Here is a 20220-nt window from a genome sequence, read left to right on the forward strand (position 1 = left end):
AGGAGAAACCTCTACGGTTTTAAAAAGATGTGATTTTGTCTTTCCTATGGGAAGAATTCCTGGATTTTAGTCAGCATGTCTGGACTTTACCCCGCCTTCTCCCATTATCATACATTTGACTTTCATCTGATCGCTGCAGACACACACCTTGAGCTTCGGGGTTTCATTTCGGCCAAATGTTTGTGGTAATTGAAATCAGCGGCACCACCCAGCGCAGCTATGGCTTTAGCATCACGCCAAGGTCTGTGTCCCAGCTTTACATGCACCGCATCACTTCTTCAAAGGGGTCCGTCAGCTTTGAAGTGCTATCTCCAAACACTCATATTAGCTGTTTGTTTTGTGTACCGCAGAAACAAACAAGACCAGATTTTCGTTACATGGCATGAATGTCTGATGAATGAGAAAATAGCTATTCATCTAACGACTTACTAATTGGTTCCTGTAATTCAGCCGCTTGGTTAACTCAGAGAGTTCATATATCTCAAGATGAAAGAGCTGGTTTCTAGCACAGCTGTCTCTCTTCTGGGCATGTGAGATCATATGCCGTATTTCAACCTTTTTTGTGAGATTTTACATGGAAACCTTTGATGAATTGGCTCACCCTTTTAAGTTGCGCTTGTGCAATGCACTGCACATTTGTGATAGTATGGCCGCTTTTTTGCAGTATCTTATTTACCTTTATTTTTTGGTATTTGCTAATGGTATTGTATGTTCACGCTCACAGTGTCCTGTACTGCTACATTTTATGTCACCTCCTTCACCTTTTTTGTCACAAGCATGCTTTTTTGTATCTCACCAAACCCCCTTTTTTGTTCAGCACTGCCGTATGTGTCTACACGTGGAGAATGGGCAATGTAGTCCTTGACGGTAGAACCAAAGTTAGGGTCTTTGGGTTTTAAATAAACAGTCCTATTTCTGGTTCTGATCACGGATGTATAGATTATCCAAATACCCCAATCATTCACTCAAAAACATATTGAGCCACAAAAGCTGTTCTTTCATATAGTCTGTACATTTGACACATACAGTGAAGTCCTAACCTTTGAGACCACTAGGCAAAATGTTGTACATTTTTAATTTACAAATAATATTATCAGTACTATAATTTGAGTGAAAGGGTGAGTTGAGCAATTAACATGATTTTCAGAAAGTTTTGTTTGTGGAAGCAAGAAACTTTTATTCAGCGTTACACATTTGCTTATTTGATTAGTGACCTGCAGTTAAGTATTTCTTTTTTTATTTCTATATATTTCTTTACACTACTGTTCAAAGGTTGGGGTCGGTATGATATTTTATTATTTTTGAAAGAACATATGCTCACCAAAAGCTGCATTTATTTGATCTAAAATACATAAAACATATGTTAATATAAAATAACTGTTTCCTATTTCTATAATGTATTTTAAAATAAATGTAATTTATTCTTGAGATGGCAAAGCTGAATTTTCAACAGACGTTACTCCAGTCTGCAGTGTCACGTGATCCTTCAGAAATCATTCTAATATGCTGATTTGGTGTTTATTTGAAATATAAATATTTTGTAACATTATAGATGTTACTTTTGATGAATTTAATGCATCCTTGCTGAATACAAATATTAATTTCTTTCAAAAAACAAAAACAACAACTTTAGAGCTGTAGTGTACATTACATTTGTCAAAGTCCTTTCTAGTTTTGTAGTTTTAAATGAAACATAATCCTCAATTTTCAATGTGGTCTCAGATTTCTTTTCTGTGTATTTTTTTTAGGGTTTATCTTCACTTCAATCCCATGCTCCTTAAACTTACCCAAAATCTTAAAAATACTCACACCTTCCTGTTTTATATCATGTACCCTGATCTGTGAGGAATAATCATGTCCAGGGCCACAGCAGTGCCTGCTTGTGTCTGTATGTCGCTCAATGTTGTGTCTGTCCTGTTTGCTGTACACTCGATCCCTTGGACAAATATTTTCTTCTTCCCTCTCTCCTTTAGGGCATTTGTGTATTTGAGTAATCTGCTCTATCCTGTGCCCTTGGTCCATCGGGTTGCCATCGTCAATGAGAAGGGAGAGGTCAAAGGTTTCCTCAGAGTAGCTGTGCAGGCAATATCAGGTAAGATTAGGACTGCAAGTATCTTGCAGAACCTACTGGTGAGTAGAGGGACACATATTTTAATGTATCATTTTATTGTCTATTATCAAAATGTTGAATCATTTTAAATTAATGGTGATTAATTTTAAGTTAAATGATGACAGTAGTAATGTAAATGTAAAATCAATATTAAAATAATATGCGCTATTAAATATTCAATAAATTAAAAAAAATGTTTAAAATTGGTAGATACATCTTTAGTTTAAGGGAACAGAATTTCATTTGGTGTTAGAGGATGTGTGTGTACAGTATGAAGGGCAAACTGTGTGTGACTTCTTGAGGAAGTGATGTGAAGGTGCTCTGGTTTTTCCTCCAGCCGATGAAGAGGCACCAGACTATGGCTCTGGTGTCCGACAGTCAGGCACTGCCAAGATTTCTTTTGAAGACCAGCAGTTTGAGAAGGTATTAACATTTTAACAGTTATAATGAAGCAATTTCACAGAAAGGGTAGACCAAGCTGAAAAGACCATCTTAAATTGAAGTAAATGAAATTGATGAAATCTTAAAAAGTCATGGATATTTGTATAGCCAATATGAACTTTTTTTAGTTATGCTAGTTTTTTTTTTTTGTCTTGAAATGAGTGAATATTCAATAAAACATTTTTTCTCAAAATTCTTAAATTATAGTAAAGTCATAGAAGAACATGTAAATCCATAGGTCAAACGTGTGAGAACCATAACAACATATACTTGTGACCAGCTATACTGATCTTATCAATGTGGATATTCATATGATGCCAACTTACTTCAAGTGTTTCTCTTTTCTGTTGAGCAGTTCCAGTCAGAGTCCTGTCCTTCTGGTCTTTCACGTGCTGCTGTCTCTCAGGAAGAGCTGCGAATTGTGGAGGGTGAGGGCCAAAATGCAGAGATGGGAATGTCAGCAGATGAGGTCAACAATAATACCTGTGCAGGTAAGAAACATTGAATATTCTGGACATATTAAATGAAAATTGTGTTTAGGATTGGTATATTTTAAATGTCTTTTATGCTCAAGGCTACAATAATGTGACCAAAAACAGTAAAAACAGTCATTTAACTTCTTATTAAAAATAATTTCTTATATTCACAGTTAAAAACATTTTTCCAGCTTAATATTTCTTTTCAGGATGAATAGAATGAACAGCATTTATTCAAAAAAAATATTTTGTAACATTATTGTGTTTGTTGCCTCTTTTGATCAATTTAATAAATTTTTGCTGAATAAAAGTATTAATGGTAGTCTGTGTAAGTAAAAAACATAACCTTTGAGTTTGTGTGACTGAAGTATGCATCTACGTATACATTTACATTTATTCATTTAGCTGACGCTTTTATCCAAAGCGACTTACAATTGCTATATATGTCAGAGGTCGCACGCCTCTGGAGCAACTAGGGGGTTAAGTGTCTTGCTCAGGGACACATTGGTGTCACACAGTGGATTCGAACCCGGGTCTCTCACACCAAAGGCATGTCTCTTATCCACTGCGCCATCACCACCCCACCGTATATGCTTCAGCTATCCCATGGAGATTTCATATTTCTTTGACTTGACATCTTTTCGTTCATGTGCTTTTCATAGCTAACCCAGAGGAGCTGGACAGCCCTGTCAAAACCAGTCTTGATGGCATACTGGACGGCGCTCTGGATCACTTGAGGATTGGAGAAGTCTTTACATTCAGAGTTACTGTGCTGCAGGCATCAAGCATATCCGCAGAATACGCAGACATATTTTGCCAGTTCAAGTAAGTCCCTCTGTTCTGTTCTGGTCTCTTTCCACTAGCGGACCTTTGTCATTTTTCTGTATCTAATTTACTTTCATTAAACTTCTCGTTTGTAGTTTTATTCACAGGCACGACGAAGCGTTTTCCACAGAGCCATTGAAGAACACTGGGCGTGGTCCACCACTTGGCTTCTATCATGTGCAAAATGTGAGCTTTACACTAAAACACACAGCACCACGTCACACAGATTTTATTAGACTGAGGGTAAAACACTTGTTTCTCTGACTTTCCAGATTGCCGTGGAAGTGACTAAGTCTTTTATAGAGTACATAAAGACTCAGCCAATAGTGTTTGAAGTGTTTGGACATTACCAGAAGCAGCCTTTCCCTCTGCTCTGCAAAGATCTCATTAGGTAGATCCAGGCTATATTTATTATTTCCAACTCTGGTTAATACATGCTACAAATGTCTGGATTTATCCATCAAATATACTGAAATGACAGCTAGATCTTTTTTTTTTTTTCAGCCCGTTGCGCCCATGCAGACGACAGTTCCCAAGAGTCATGCCTCTTTCCAAACCAGGTGAGGGCAATGAATATTTATGATAATTTTTTATGACCATTAACATAGAAGCCCCTCCTTTTCACTTCATAGGCCACTACATGTTTTTTTTTTTTAAATGCTATTTGTTTTTTAAAGAGGACATCAGATGCCCATTTTCCACAAGTTGATATGATTCTTTAGGGTCTTCATGAAAAGTATATAGCATACTTTGGTTAACATTTTTCAATGGTAGCGTAAAACAACACAACAGCGAGCCGTTTTGGTGTATGTCCCTTTAAATGCTAATGAGCTCTGCTCACCCCGCCCTCTCTTCCATACACAATAAATGCGCTATATAAATACATCATCATCATCATCATCATCTTCCATGGGGTGACGAGCCGTTCTCATGATACTGTTAACTTTAGCCACATTCGTAATGGAACTTGTTAACTAGCACATTATTAGGAGAGGCGATTTGCAAAGATTCATTAAAAAAAACATAAAAAATACTCACTTCTTCTGTAGGTGAAGCTGGATCACGAATGATTTGCGCAAACAGATTCATTTAGGTACATCGGGGGCACATTCTTATCACTATATGGTGGTTGTGTACACACACTGCCAAGCCAACACACATTTATGTTCAAACACCATGTAAAAGTGAATTTTGCATCTGATGACACCTTTAATGTCTCCTGCCAAATTACATTGAGGCTGAAGCTGTTTAGTACATATTCTTGGCTTTGTCCTTTGTGTTGCCTGTTTTATGTTGCTGTCTGGGGTCCATGTGCCCATGTCACAGTCTTTATGTTGTTGGTGGTGGGTGTAGCCGCAGATAACGACACCCCTGCTGATCGGGAGAAGAACCTGGAGCTGATTCGCTACCTGCTGCCAGAAGTCTTCAGTGGGGCTCTGGTGGACTCTCTGTCAAGCCATGCCCTCAGTGCAGCAGGCGTGGCTGTTTCCTACCTCCTTGAGGGGGAGGAGCAAGCCACACTGCCGGCCCCACCCTTGTCTATCTGTTCAGTAATAAAAGCGCAGAAGCCGGGTCTGTAATGGTTCTGAGTGCCTAAGGCCAAAGGATGTCCCTGAAACTGAACCTCTGGTCTGTCTAATGCATGTTTAATATAATGTAATATAATATAACATAACATAACGTAACATAATATACACAATTTGGTGATTAAGAAACTTTTCTTCTTATGTGGGAAATGTTTGTGCTGCTTAATATTTGTATGGAAACAGTGGTACTTTTTCAGGATTTTTTATTAATAGAAAGCTCAAAAGCACAGCATTTATTTGAAATAGACATCTTTAGTAATATTACAAATGTCTTTATTCTCACTTTTGATGTTTTTTTTTTTGTTTGTTTTTTTTCTTTTTTCCATACTTACCCAGAACTTTTGAATGGAAATGTATCTGTTTTCATGAAAATATTAAGCAGCACAAATACTTTTATTTACAGTGAAGACTGGAGTAATGGCTGCTGAAAATTCAGCTTTGTTGTCCCAAAAATAAATTACATTTTAAAATATATTAAAATAGAAAACAGTTACATTCCATTTTCTTGGAATGTTTTAAATCGAAAAATAGGTGATGTTTAGACAAAGTGTCCACTCATTTTCCCCATTTCACTGAGAGTCACACAAACTCTCTGCATTGACAGACTGAAAGACGCTTTGTTCCAGGGACTGTGTTTCGGCCTGTTAATACTGTGTGTGGGTGTCTGTCTTTTTCTCTCCCTCAGCCTCTCCATACAAACCCCATCAAGCAGATGGACAATTCTAGTCTTTTTCTCTGACATCATTCACCAGAAATAAACTGAATAATAGTACTGGAATAAGAATGTATCAGTGCATGAGTAAAACTGGTTGTTCTTTCACTTGAAACTGTGCTTGATGAAGCAGTGGTCCCTAAACCTCTGTGGGATATTCGTTTTGGGTCATTATTATTAAATATTAGGTTATTGGCTGTTATTTTTTATGTTGCTTGTCTCTTGATGGATCATATTTACTGGTTTGTCTTACAGAAAGAGACAAAAGAAAAAGTGTTTATAACAATTATTTATAAGGATATTAGTTAAGTGTGTGTTAAAGGAATAGTTCATCCTCAAATCCTCAATTGAATATTCTGTGATAATTTACTCACCTTCATAAAAAGTTCATATAATCATTTTTTTCCCATATATCATAAGTTAATGTGGACTGAAGCTGTCAGATAACTCCAAAAAAGCTGAAACTTCTGAAGCAGTATCTTGACATCTTGTTCATGTAAGCACATGAAAGAAGTAAAGTTTGATTTCTTTCAACTAATTTTATATCTTGTGGCTAGTTGGCAAAATCTGAATGATTTGTTTATAAATCAAACAAATCTGGTTTTCTGTTTTAACTCACTGGCTCAATATTTAGCTATCATATAAATTCAGAAGACTTATAAAATAGCACACAAGTCACATGAATAACTTTCATGATACAGTACTACCTTTATGGTTCTTTTTTGTCATTTTGGTGTTTGACAGCCCTAGTCCTTGTTAATTTACATTACATGGAAATAAAAGTGGCCAGAATATTCTTCAAAAATTCACTTTTTATGTTCAAGGGAAGAAACTTTTTTATATGTGGTGAACTATTCCTGTAATAATTCTGCTCGGCATTATTAGATGTTCAGGTATCACTGTAATTCACATGACTTTATTCATCTTAACAGCAGTGTGCCTTTACTTCGGACCCCTGATCTCCCGCTCCTGCTCCTCTCTAACTTTGGTCTATTTCTCCTCTTATACTGTGATCCATATCTTCCTCTCTCCTGTGGAATTCTAGTATCCCTCTCACCTGCCATTGAATTATTCTATCCTTTGGTCTACGATTAACTCAATATTGATACGACTTTCTCTGTTTTCTGCGTAGTACCTGCCACTAAACTGACAGCTCTCACACGACCCACGGCAGGACCGTGCCACTGTAAATATGACCTGATGGTCTTCTTTGAAATCTGTGAGCTAGAGGCCAATGGAGAGTAAGTATCTAGTATAACTGTTGACCTTTTCACTTTAAATTACCATCTGAGTAGAATAGATTGTAAAATTGTTTACTGGGGCTTGTAAAGGTGATTGAATAAATTTGTTATATGGTACCTTATATGAAAACAGTTATGTCTAAGAAAGATGACAGTGATGGTTATTGTATTTGACACATCTCTCCCTTCCAGCTATATCCCAGCTGTAGTGGATCACCGGGTAGGCATGCCCTGCCATGGCACATTCATGTTACATCAGGTACTCTTTTTTTCTCTCTCTCTTTTCTGCCCATTTACCTTTCCCTTGTGTGTTTTGATTTAACATTAGAGTACAAAATTATTATGTAATAACAAAATAATAATTCAACATTTACATAACAGGGCATCCAAAGGAGAGTCACAATCACCATAGTACATGAGTCAGGACAAGATATTGAGTGGAAGGAAGTGCGAGAGCTAGTTGTAGGTGAGTTTGGACTCAAAATTAAAAGCTTATGTGTAAACCAGAGCGAGATTTGATGATTTTCTACAAATGTGACATATTTTGTGTTTGACAGGGCGCATCCGGAACACGCCTGAAGCAGATGAGACAATCATCGACCCCAATATTCTCTCGCTCAACATACTGTCTGCAGGATACATCCGACCCACACAAGATGACAGGTACGTTCCCAACCTTAAGTATGTCAAGACATCAAAAGACCAGTTTGGCAGTTTACAAATTCTCATGTGACTTTAACACTAAACACAAGACATCTTGAAATATATGCTTGTCATTTTATATTCAAGAACACTTCCATAAGGGAGTCATGAAGCCTTTTTTCTCCACACTCAGTAGCAGATTTTCTTCACTTTGGCTGTTTCCCACTACTCTCTTTTTAAAACCAGGTCTCCATTTTAGTGATTGCTGTACTTAATACGACTCTCTCCTCAGCCTTGGCTCATGATCTGAGAGCTGGAGCCAAGCCTGTGACAAACAGTTCTCTGCACAACTTTAAAGCGATGAGTTTTTGCCAAATAGCAATGAGTCAGTGAACCAAACCTTCAAAACAACTCTTAAAGGCCTGTCTCAAAGGAGTGATTCAGAATCAAACAGCACAGCCACAGTGCCAGCCTTAGATTAAGACAAGAAGTATATTCACATTTTATGTTCCGTTTGCACAAAAATACCGTAACTTGCTTCATGGTTGTGGTGGCTGATAACTGGCACATCCTAGTATTGCCATATTAAGGCTTTTAAGATTCACAAGAGGCTGCACATTACATGGGGTTTGGGAGAATCTGATCTTCCAGTTAAAAGGGAACCAAAATGAACCTCAAAAGATGTCAAAACAAGAGGCCAGGGGATCTTAAAACTACACTACCATTCAACAGTACCATTCAGAAGGGTCTATATGATTTTTAAAAATGTTTTTTTAAAGATGTCTCTTATGCTTAAGTTATTTGATCAAAACAAACATTGTGGAATAATATTATTATTTAGTTATTAAAATAACTGTTTTCTGTTTTAATATATGTCAAAGCTGAATTTTCGGTGGCCATTACTCCAGTCTTCAGTGTCACATAATCCTTCAAAAATTATTCAATATGCTGATTTTGTGCTTAAGAAACATTTCTTAAATGAAACCTTTATTTATTTATTTTATTTTTTTCTAGGTTAGTTTAAAAGAACAGCATTTATTTGAAATATAAATCTTTTATGAAATTAGATATGTCTTTACTGTTAAAATTGATGCATCCTTGTTAAAAAATATATATGCATTTTTTAATTGTAGTATAAATGAACTGGAAAAAAGTTATTTTTGAATGATAGCGTAATTAAACTGTTTTAATTTGACATATTACATGAGGAATGTTTCATTAGCTTTTATTTGAGCTTTTGTCGTTACAGGATCACTGTTGGACATTATATAAAGACCTAATCTGAACATCTGCTGTTAATTTTTTTTTTATTTTGTAATTTTTTTCTTAGATTATCAATTTTCTATCTAAAAAGTTGATAGTGAGATTGTAGGTTACTGAAAACTATGGTTAGCATTTGGCTAGCTATGGAAAACAAAATGAATCTCAACAGATTTTGTTTCCAAATTTGACAAAAATTTGACTCTCATTCAGCTCTCACACTGATTTATACACTCTCAGAAAAAAGGTACAAAATCTGTCACTGAGGCAGTACTTTTTCAAAAGGTACACTTTTGTACCTTTTAGATACTAATATGCACACTTTAGGTACCAATATGGACATTTTAGGTACAAAGGTGTACCTTTTGAAAGGCATAGGTACAGATAGACACAGATAGAATAAGCCTTGATAAATGCTTAGAATATCTTAACGCAACTTCTCAACACACCTCTTTCACAACTGTAGGATTGCGTAATCATTGCGGAGACATTGCCGCATGACATAACCACAGGGGGTCAGGATGTTTTTAACGCATCGCTTGATTGACAGACTAATCCATGCAGCTGCTCTTTTCCTGTTTTATAAAACACTGCACGTAAGACACAATGTGGTTTTATTAGCCTTGATGAAGGAGGTCACATTTTATTGAACCAACAATCTGAAAATATGAATTCACTATTTTCAGAAAGACAGGGAAATGGTTCTCTAGTTCACCTCCTTGCTGACTGTGCAAGTCTTCCCATCTGATGCTGATCTGCATTTGTGTCCATTCTCATCTGTTCATTCCATTCACTCTGTCCACACTCCATTGCTCAGACTCAACTACCCGCTCACTGAACCACACAGTGGATCGAGTTCTCGGCATCTCTGCTAGTCACCATCACGTAGTTCTGAATTGCATGTGAAGACGTATTTCAGAAGAATGTTTACCATTTAAAATCACTAGAAGCTAATTTATTAACACTTCACTGATCAGATCCATCATTAACACTCTCTCATCATGATAGTGACTGTAAACAAAAGGCCACATTTCACATATCATGTTATGCTAGTAGCCAAACAATGCATTTTGTCATCTGCAATGCATTACTAGGACTTTACCTTAGATGGGCATCATATATCAGCATCCAGACTTTGCAAACATGAAGTAAAGTCAGAATCTTTTAGATATATTATCAAATTTGTTCACCTGAACCCCACTGAAACATAAAAGAGTCATTCGAACCTTCCGTTTCAAGCAGCAGTGACCTCCTCTCCTGCGATTTAACCACAGATAGTCCACACTACCTATAAAACCATGTATCAGAGCTGGATTCATGCACCAATGCAAAGGAACAAGGACAAATATGTGACAGGAGAGTTGTGCAGAGGCCTTGACAGCCACATTATATTCAAACAATAAGTCACATGATTGGAAACAAGCTGCTGGGCCTCCACACAAGCTTTGCTGATATTTCTCTAGTCCACTAACAGAATGTTGTTTTGTGTTTTTCCAGACAGTTTCTTGATTCGGACATGCCTAGGTATATTACCTTTAAATCCCTTACCTCTCATAAGATACACACACACACACACACACACACACACACAGAATGTGTATTTTTCATCCTTTTGTTTATATGGCCATCTGTTCAATCAACCTCCATCGTTCTTTGCACCATTTTTTGGCTCTTAAATACTGCTCTTTCTGCGTTCTTGTTGGTTTATTTATTTTCTCCTTCCCTCCTACTGTTTCTGAAAATGTGAGAGAATTTCACTCTGGCTCCCATGGAAATGCTTTTGTGTGTGAAGCTTCTGTTCTGTTGTATGTTTTTGACATTTTTGGCACCTCTAGGTGACTGGATTGCATGGCTTGGCTTTTGTATGGGCTGCGTTTTGGCTAAATCATCTGCAGGAGGTGTGGTAGAGATCATAGTCACCTTCCCAGCTAACAGGGAATGCTTTTAGAACTTTGGCTAACGTTCTGGCAAGGTATTTTTAAAGTTATGAATAAATGTTCTTTCAGTAACGTTAATAGAATGTTTGTTTAAAGTTTTCTGGTATTTAATAATGTTCTCAAAACGTTACAAAAATGTTCATGGAATGTTCTCACAATGTTTGCAAAATGATAGAATGTGAATAAATGTCTCTAACATTTGCATGACCAAACTGGACATTTTGAAAACATGAAACAAATTTGAAACATGAAAATTAATCCATTTTTAAACAACTTTATAAATAAATGTGTATTCTATGTCAATCACTTACTCATCAGTCAAACATTCGTCCAGTTTGAACTATAAGGGTTTAAATAAAAGTCACTCTACCACACACAATCAGTCCCACATAAATTTATTGCTATTGCTCAAAAAATTAGATGACATCTCTTAATGAAAGATTTATGGTTTCAGTTAAACTAGATCAAGTTCAGTCACAAATGTCAAAGCAACACCGTAAAACAACTTTGCCTGTGTGGGGCGATAACTGTGGGCCAGACCACACACTGTGAGGACTGTGTTGTTTATGGGCGGGAGGGCTCGCTCCGCTAACTTTGGTATTAATCGTGAATCTCTGAACAAAATTAGTGTTACATTAGTCTACTGAGATTTACAATCTCACATGAAAAAATGCATTTAGTCATGTTTATTGACAGTTAGCCTCTGCTGGCAGTCTCTGCTCATGATTAGCTGTTCTTTTTACCACTAGGGGGCAGTGTTTCTTAAAAGATTTTAAACGTTGTTTTGCCTGAATGACTATGAGAAAACATTTCTAAAAGCTGCTTGTTCTGCAGATTGTAATTATCAAATCAGGACAACTATAACTCCAGGAATTAGCTGCTTGTTTGTAAATATAAGGGCAGTGTATTGGCACAGAGGGGTATGAGAGCATTGTTATTATCCAGATCTGTTTTTCTTGTTGTGTTGCCAGGACTGTTTAGTTTATTGCAGCCATTACAGATCACACTGAGAGTTTTATTGATCATACATTCAATTCAGCACCCTTTTCATATATGTTTTTCATATCACACAAAAAATATCCTGTTAAGTTTACTATAAAAAAACTGGCAGCTGTGGTTGCAGAAATCCCCTGTAAAAAATACTGTGGCAATGTTTCCAGTATTACAGGATGGCATATTGGTGCCTGTATATTTTACAACTTTTGCAACTGTATATTTTAATTAGTGACATGATGTTAGTATACCAGTCTATTTGAATTATCAAAACCTCCTTTGTACTTTAAAATGTACTAATAACCACCATAGGTGGAACAATAAAAAATACCACATGATGAATCAGAGTTCATCATAAATGGGTTGTTCCTAAAACATAGCCAATACTCATATATTCAGTGTATTCATATATTCAATATTGTGCACAGGGTCATACAAACAAAGACAAAACACCATCAGAGTAACACACGGCATTAAAATAATGCAATAAACATTAACTAAAAAACAGAATGTAACACAACACAGTCTACATTATATTATGTACAACAAATCTAAGAATAAACAAAGCTCTTTAAATTAAATATAACGATGCATGATTTTTCACACATGTACTTTTTAATGTTTACTATTTAAACCAGGTGTCACCACACTCGGTCCTGGAGGGCCGGTGTCCTGCAGAGTTTATCTCCAACTTGCCTCAACACACCTGCGTTGAAGTTTCAAGTACACCAAGCAAGACCTTGACTAGCTGGTTCAGGTGTGTTTGATTAGGGTTGGAGCTAAACTCTGCAGGACACCGGCCCTCCAGGAACAAGTTTGGTGACCCCTGATTTAAACTATACATGGTAATTCATAGTTTTGGCTTCCAAAAACCGTGGCAGTGTTTAAAATGTTTATTTACAGTAAAATGACATGTAATGCAATATTAAACTATTTATTTAACAAATGGAAAATTACTGTTAAACCAAGTTACAGTTAGCATTTTTACAACAGTATAAATAACTTTTTCATAATTTGACAATTTGTGGACATAAATAACCTAAAAAATTGAAAGCAATAAAAAATTTGGGAAGGTAAGAAGACTCCTTATAGCAGGGGTCTCCAACCCTGCTCCTGGAGAGCTACCATCCTGAAGATTTCAGCTCCAACCCCAATCAAACACACCTGAACCAGCTAATCAAGGTGTTCAGGGCTACTTGATAATTACAGACAGGTGTGTTGCAGCAGGGTTGGATCTGAAGTCTGCAGGACGGTAGCTCTCCAGGAACAGGGTTGGAGATCCCTGCCTTAAAGATTTTGATATTAGTCTTAGTATACACTTGTATCCTTGATAACTGGTATTGGCACCCAACAACCTCCCATGCAGTTCCTAAGAGTTTGCAGGTGAATTGAGTACAGAATTGCAATGTCTCTGACATTCGTGTTGTCACAGAAAATGTTTTAATTTCCAGCAGCCTGGGTGGCAGAGCTCCGCAGCTCAACAATCCATGCAAGCATTACCTCATTGGTAGCATGCTTGCTTTCTTACCCCTGTGCAATGAGCAATTCGTCAATATTATTTAGGTTCTTGATGCAAGCAGAACCAATAAACTGAGAAAGAAATGTCTCGCTGTATATTTTGCCAAGAACATGAGTTATAGTTAGGACTGGCTTATATAAGAAATTTAAGGGAAAGAAATATTGAAAGGGAAGTTAAAACAACAGGAAATCTCTTTTATCATGTGTAAATGGGAGGTGGAAATTATCCTCACAATCCCTCATGTTGCTTGGTATGCTGAGCTTGATTTATATGTGGTTGTTTGTGAGTGTACAATAGCATCAGAAATGGTTTGGTGTCTTCTAAATGTGATCTTTATGAGAAGGTCTGTGTTTGTCCTAACCTTTTAAAAGGTACACTTTGTACACTCAGGAGTTGTGGGGCTGTAACTATATGTACTCTAAATATTCAGATGGAAGATCAATATGGATTTTTTATTTCCATATCCAGAAGTTATCCAGAAGTTTCTAGGAATGTAACTCTTTCAAGGCCAAGTCTAGGCCTATGTCAGGTCCAAGTCCAAAATAAGTATATATATATAGCCGTGGTCAGAATTATTGGCACCCTTGGTAAATATGATAAAAGAAGGCTCTGAAAATAAACCTGCATTATTAATCCTTTTGATCATTTAAAAAAATCACAAAAATCTAACCTTTCATTGAACTAAAATTGAAAATTAAAATATCATTATGAAATAAATGTTTTTCTCAAATACATGTTGGACACAATTATTGGTATTTCACAAATATTTCCCCCCATTTTAAATTATTATTATCCACTGAAAGGTTAGATTTTTGTGAATTTTTTAAGTAAAAGATCAAAAGGATTGACAATGCAGATTAATTTTCACAGCCTTCTTTGATCATATTTACCAAGGGTGCCAATAATTCTGACCATGACTGTGTATATATATATATATATATATATATATATATATATATATATATATATATATATATATATATATATATAATGTGTATTTTTTTATTTAAAAGTCATACATGCCTAAAAGAAAGTATACGAAGGTTTACTTAAAAGATAATATTATACTTAATACTGTGTATTAAAAAAGTAATGGAAAATGAATAAACTATTATACAAATCGACAAGTGAGGGTCTATTTAAAAAAACACATATTTACAAAAAATGGCAAGGGTTTCTTTCCTTAAAGAACCACTTATTGTTTTCCCATAATAAATGTAAATGGATATGGTAACTGGGTATAAGATTATGACATTAAAATTCTGTCATCATTTACTTACACTCATGTTATTCCAAATCTGTATTAATTTCTGACATAATTTCTTTTGTGTCTCCAAAAATAAGATATTTTGAATAATGTTGGAAACCAAACAACATTGAACCCAATTGTCTTCCATTATATGGACCAAAATAAAATATCTTCTTCAATGTAACACAGAAAAAAGAGTATATTCCAGGCTTAAATGATGACAGAATTGAATTTTTTGGGTGAACAGTGGGATGGTCTTCTCTAGACCTTTTCTATGATCACAACCCCACAGTGACCCTTGAAGTTTCTCCCACATCGTTTCATTAATTTTTCTCTATCCCTTCAACAAATCAATTTCCAGGACCTCTTTCACTTCTTTTTTTCCCTCTCCATGTCTGAATGACAGCCTTAAAGCTGCTTACTGGGGCATGCCGGTCCATTCACTTTAACACTCAACATCTAAAGCACAAAAGCTCAATCTATCACATACCTCAGAGAAGCTCGGCCCCTCTCATATACTTCTGACTCTTGCATATGGAGATTTAAAACCCTTCCCAGGCCGAGGGCCAGAAATATCTAATCTGTGATAATTTCAGCAGGTTATGACCTGTATTCATTAGAGCGAGGGTGGGTAGGCTGGAAGTTCAGCAAGGTGAATATAATTTATGAGTAAGATGCAGCCCATACTATTTTCATGTAGTACTTTCTCATGATATAGCATAACTTCAGGGCCAATATTAGTTAATTTGAGGTCTGTGAGACCATAACAGAGCTGATGTGAGTTGATAGAAGATGCAATAACATTTCTCAAATTGTTATATGCTAACAACCAGAGACCATAGTTTACTTCTCTGAACTCTGTCTTGCCTATGATTCTATCTTTGATTCTTTCCTTTCCACCTAAAGCATTTCCTTGGGGATTGATCCTAGGTATACGTGTCCCCTTGTATCTGCCTCCCTCCTCTAACGAGCATTTCTTTCATCCCTCATTATTTTAATGAGATTTTTCTGTTTTTATTGATAACTGTCATTGATTTACACATCATTGGTGGTGGTGGTATTCATATCTAGTGATGAAGCTAAAGTGTTTTTTTTGCATGCATTTATATTGTCTCCACTCCTGGTCACCATTTTTTAACACTTTTGTGATCTTAGAATGTCACTTTATGCAATATGATCTGATTTATCAGATGTAAGTGCTTTGCCTAACAAGCTGACCATATGTATTCTGTATTAACATAGCATTTAACAATAACATATGAAATATAAGAGAATATGTAAATTCACCTTGGTCTATAAATGAAATGATATCTTTAGGGTTATTTTCTACCGTTAATCTAGGACATTCTACCGTTTTGATGCTGCTTGGGATTCATCCATGCACAACTCTTTGCTGCTTAACCGTGTCACTCCTTACGGAGAGAAAATCTACATGACTCTGTCTGCTTACCTGGAGGTAACCAAGGCCATTCACTTATTTATATGGGGGGATGAGAAGTTCATTTGGGAGAGTTACAGACCTACATGATTTAGTTCCAGCTAATTTAATCTACCAAACAGCCCACAGCATTTGTAATGGTTGAATCAAGTACATATGTGGAAAAAGAGGCAAATAGTAGTAAACTTTGTGGCTCTATAGAGTGCAACAGTGCTTGCCTACGTTTAGTAGAGACCCTGGTTCTGTGAAGTATTTTTTTCCTATTCACTTTTCCACAGACATAAAAAAATAAAAAATAAAAAACTTGAATAAAGAATTTTATGATGTCATGAATCAAACCAGCTCCGAGGTTGGTCAAAACATTTCAAATTTTGATTTAAAGCAAGTAAGTGTTTGAAAATCAGATAAAAGGACATTTCTTGATGAAACATTCAATAAAGCATTGCAAATGCTGTAATCAGTGGTGACTGATTTTAAGCATAGAAAATATCTATTTTAAGTTTCTTAGAAAATATGCAGATATGCACTATTGTTCAAATGTTTAGGAGAAGATTAAAGGTTTGGAGAAGATTTTTTTAAGTAAGATTATTTTCTTTTAAGTAAGTAAGTCTCTTGTTCTTACCAAAGCTGCATTCATTTGATCAAACACAGTAAAAAAATAAATAATAATAATAATAATATTGTGAAATATTATTACAATAAAAAAAAAATTATATTTAATATGTTTTAAAATCTATTAATTTATTCCTGTGATGGAAAAGCTGAATTTTCAGCAGCTGTTACTACACATGATCCTTCAGAAATCATTGCAATAAGTATCTAGGTATATACGGTAAACATATAAGTAGTGACTGGGTGATCGCTGTAGAGCTTGTTTGGCATAATTTGAGTGCACAGCATAAATGAGTACACACCCTCTGAAACTTAACAAATTCAGCATTACTTGTACTTAGAAGATTATTATCCTCCAGGAGTGAACTTGTACACTCAGTACCACTAGTACAGTACTAGAATATTATACATTTCTTGAATTAAATCTAGGGTGTGCTCATTTTTTAATCCTTCATTTAAACAAAATTGGCTAATTTACTTATTTTACAGATACATCAAATACAGTGCCATCAATAAACAGCATTGGAGCTCATTGTAGGTCTATTATATATAATTTACCATTAAAAATCAATTCCCCTTTTGAAATCTGACTGTTGCGCTCTATAGATGTTGTTTGTTCTTTATCAAGCTGTGGTTATTTTAAGCACCATTTTAGATTGAAAGGCGTACAATGGTTTGCTCTTTCCAGATGGAGAACTGCACACAGCCCACAGTGATAACCAAAGACTTATGCATGGTGTTCTACTCAAGAGACGCCAAGCTCCCAGCATCTCGCTCCATCAGGAACCTCTTCAGCAGTGGCACCTTGAGGCCATCTGAAGGGTACAGCTGCTTCATATCACCACACAAGTCCTTTACAATTTTGCTCTTGTAATTTGTTACCATATTGTTTTCTATTGTTGTTTTTTTACGTTTAGAAACCGTGTAACTGGTGTGTATGAGCTCAGTCTGTGCCACCTGGCTGATGCAGGGAGCCCAGGTAAGACACCAGTTACCTCATGTGTATTTCACTGAGGATTTATGAGATTCTGGGCAATTTAGATTTTTGGGTGTTCTGCTGTTGAAATGACACCTGAATGTGCAGGAATGCAAAGACGGCGCAGGAGGGTGCTGGATACGTCGGTGGCATATGTGCGAGGGGAGGAGAACCTGGCTGGCTGGAGGCCCCGCAGTGACAGCCTCATCCTGGACCATCAGTGGGAGCTGGAGAAACTGAGCCTCCTGCAGGAGGTGAGAACATCTAGTTATTTGGTTTTTAATGTAATACAGAATGACAAGAATGTGTCATGGAAGCTCTGCTGAGGATCTGAGAACTCATTTCCTTCTGCTGTATGTTAGGTTGAGAAAACCAGACACTACCTCCTCCTTAGGGAGAAGCTGGAGTCCACCCTGCTGTTGGGCCAGGAGTCGCTGCTGTCCTGCGGGAGTGAGGATCTAACCGAGTCCTCTTCCCCATGCACCCACCTGGGCCTGGGCCACCACCCTTGCCCCGGCCCTGATACACCCAACGAGAGGCAGAAGGAGCTGGCTGCAAAGGTGAATCAGTGACTAATTTGAAATTATATCTAAAGTTATATGTACATAAATGCTGATAATTTAATATCCTGTATCGTCCAGTATACACAATTACTTCTTTTTTTTCTGTAAAATATGTTTTTTATTGTTTAAAATATTGTTTATTTTATATGAATTTAATATATTTTACAGTATATTTACTATTACAATATTTTTTTTGTTATTTAATGTTATTCTATTCATAATTTACCATTATAAAATTCGAATTTTATATATATAAAAAAAAGAATATTCTTATAAATTCTGTTTTCATATCTCCTTTGTCACCAAACCACTTTTAAAGTGGTAATTATAGTTTCTAATCTAATTTAATCTAATACTATAAATTGTAAATGTTCAAAATTATCCATATGCAGTGATCACTTCAGGAAATCATGAGAAAAAAGTTCTTGTCAATGAATTTAAGATTCCCTTTTCTGTTTGTCCCAATAGTGTCTTCGTTTGCTTAACCACACCTTTAACAGAGACTACAGCCATGTGTGTGTTAGCGCCAGTGAGAGCAAGGTGAAGAAGCCATTAACATATTTTACACTATTTTACCATTTTTTCTTCTGTCAGCTATCATATGATATAGTAAGATGATTTTAAGAGTTCAGGCCGTTGAGAATATTGATATTTAGACTGCTAAATGACTAAAAGTAAAAAGTAAAGAGTATAAAGACCATCAACTCTACCGTGCGACTCCACCGGGCAGGGACACCGGCAAGGGATAGTAGTATCGCTTTTTATTTTAGTTTTTCCATTTATTTGTTTATTATTGAAATGTTATATGCATGTGCCAATTTTATTTAATTTCTTTATTTTCTTAAATATGTAGGTAGATAGTATTTATAGAGTTGTAACTTTTAGTTTTAGTTACTTTTTCTTATTTGTAAGTCGCTTTGGACAAAAGTGTCTGCTAAATGACTAAAAGTAAGTAAGTAAGAATATACAGCACTGCCTTAAAAACTTTCAGGTTTCTGAAAACGTAAGACAAGCGCTTTTATTATTGCTGCAGCAATTTACAGAAATGTTTGTGTGAAGGTGTTTAATGACTGATTTCTCTATTGTGATGTGTTGTAGTTGAGCCAGATGTCAGTAACTCTTTTGAAAGACTCTGCTTCAGTGTGTGCTGAAAACACTATCACCCCGTCCTCCACATGCCCCTCATTGGTGGAGGGACGCTACGGCCACAACGCTGAACTCAGGTCAGTACTTAGTGACTGCTGTTTTATTTTGAGTTTTGAAAGAATTAAAACTTTAAGGGTGATTCTGCAACACAAACCAAATTGAATTGCAAAAACAACAGTAAAAAAAATTCTAATCCTTCCTTAGTCTGGCATTAATCAGACTAACAGTCCTGTCTTAAATTCATGCTTTTGATAAAGCTAATGTGTCAGGCTAGTTTGAGAATCAGCATGTGAATGGCTTATATTATAGGCGTTTCTGTATATTAAAGGTTTAGTTCTCCCAAAATTGAAAATTCTGTCATTAATTACTCACCCTCATGTTGTTCCAAACCGTAAGATCTTTCTTTCAACTTCGGAACACAAATTAAGATATTTTTGATGAAATCCGAGAGCTTTCTGACCCTCTGCTCACCCCGCACCTCTCTTCCGTGGGAT

At 36.0% G+C, this 20220-nt stretch overlaps 1 protein-coding gene across 1 annotated transcript in view; it reads left to right on the forward strand.

Moving 5' to 3' along the window:
- Window positions 1-20220, forward strand: part of LOC306845402 (kinesin-like protein KIF1A) — a 102789-nt gene that overhangs the window by 76739 nt on the left and 5830 nt on the right. The window contains exons 32-51 of the mRNA XM_079378179.1: window positions 1974-2092; window positions 2448-2533; window positions 2907-3042; window positions 3690-3852; window positions 3948-4038; window positions 4125-4243; window positions 4357-4412; window positions 7283-7391; window positions 7584-7650; window positions 7773-7857; window positions 7949-8054; window positions 10791-10817; window positions 15898-15921; window positions 16333-16447; window positions 17730-17863; window positions 17959-18020; window positions 18126-18271; window positions 18380-18577; window positions 19049-19120; window positions 19679-19803. Coding sequence (XP_079234305.1) covers window positions 1974-2092; window positions 2448-2533; window positions 2907-3042; window positions 3690-3852; window positions 3948-4038; window positions 4125-4243; window positions 4357-4412; window positions 7283-7391; window positions 7584-7650; window positions 7773-7857; window positions 7949-8054; window positions 10791-10817; window positions 15898-15921; window positions 16333-16447; window positions 17730-17863; window positions 17959-18020; window positions 18126-18271; window positions 18380-18577; window positions 19049-19120; window positions 19679-19803 — 2040 coding nt within the window. The remainder of the gene's footprint in view (window positions 1-1973; window positions 2093-2447; window positions 2534-2906; window positions 3043-3689; window positions 3853-3947; window positions 4039-4124; window positions 4244-4356; window positions 4413-7282; window positions 7392-7583; window positions 7651-7772; window positions 7858-7948; window positions 8055-10790; window positions 10818-15897; window positions 15922-16332; window positions 16448-17729; window positions 17864-17958; window positions 18021-18125; window positions 18272-18379; window positions 18578-19048; window positions 19121-19678; window positions 19804-20220) is intronic.

This window comes from Barbus barbus, assembly GCF_936440315.1.
Source record: "Barbus barbus genome assembly, chromosome: 25".
NCBI classification, from domain to species: domain Eukaryota; kingdom Metazoa; phylum Chordata; class Actinopteri; order Cypriniformes; family Cyprinidae; genus Barbus; species Barbus barbus.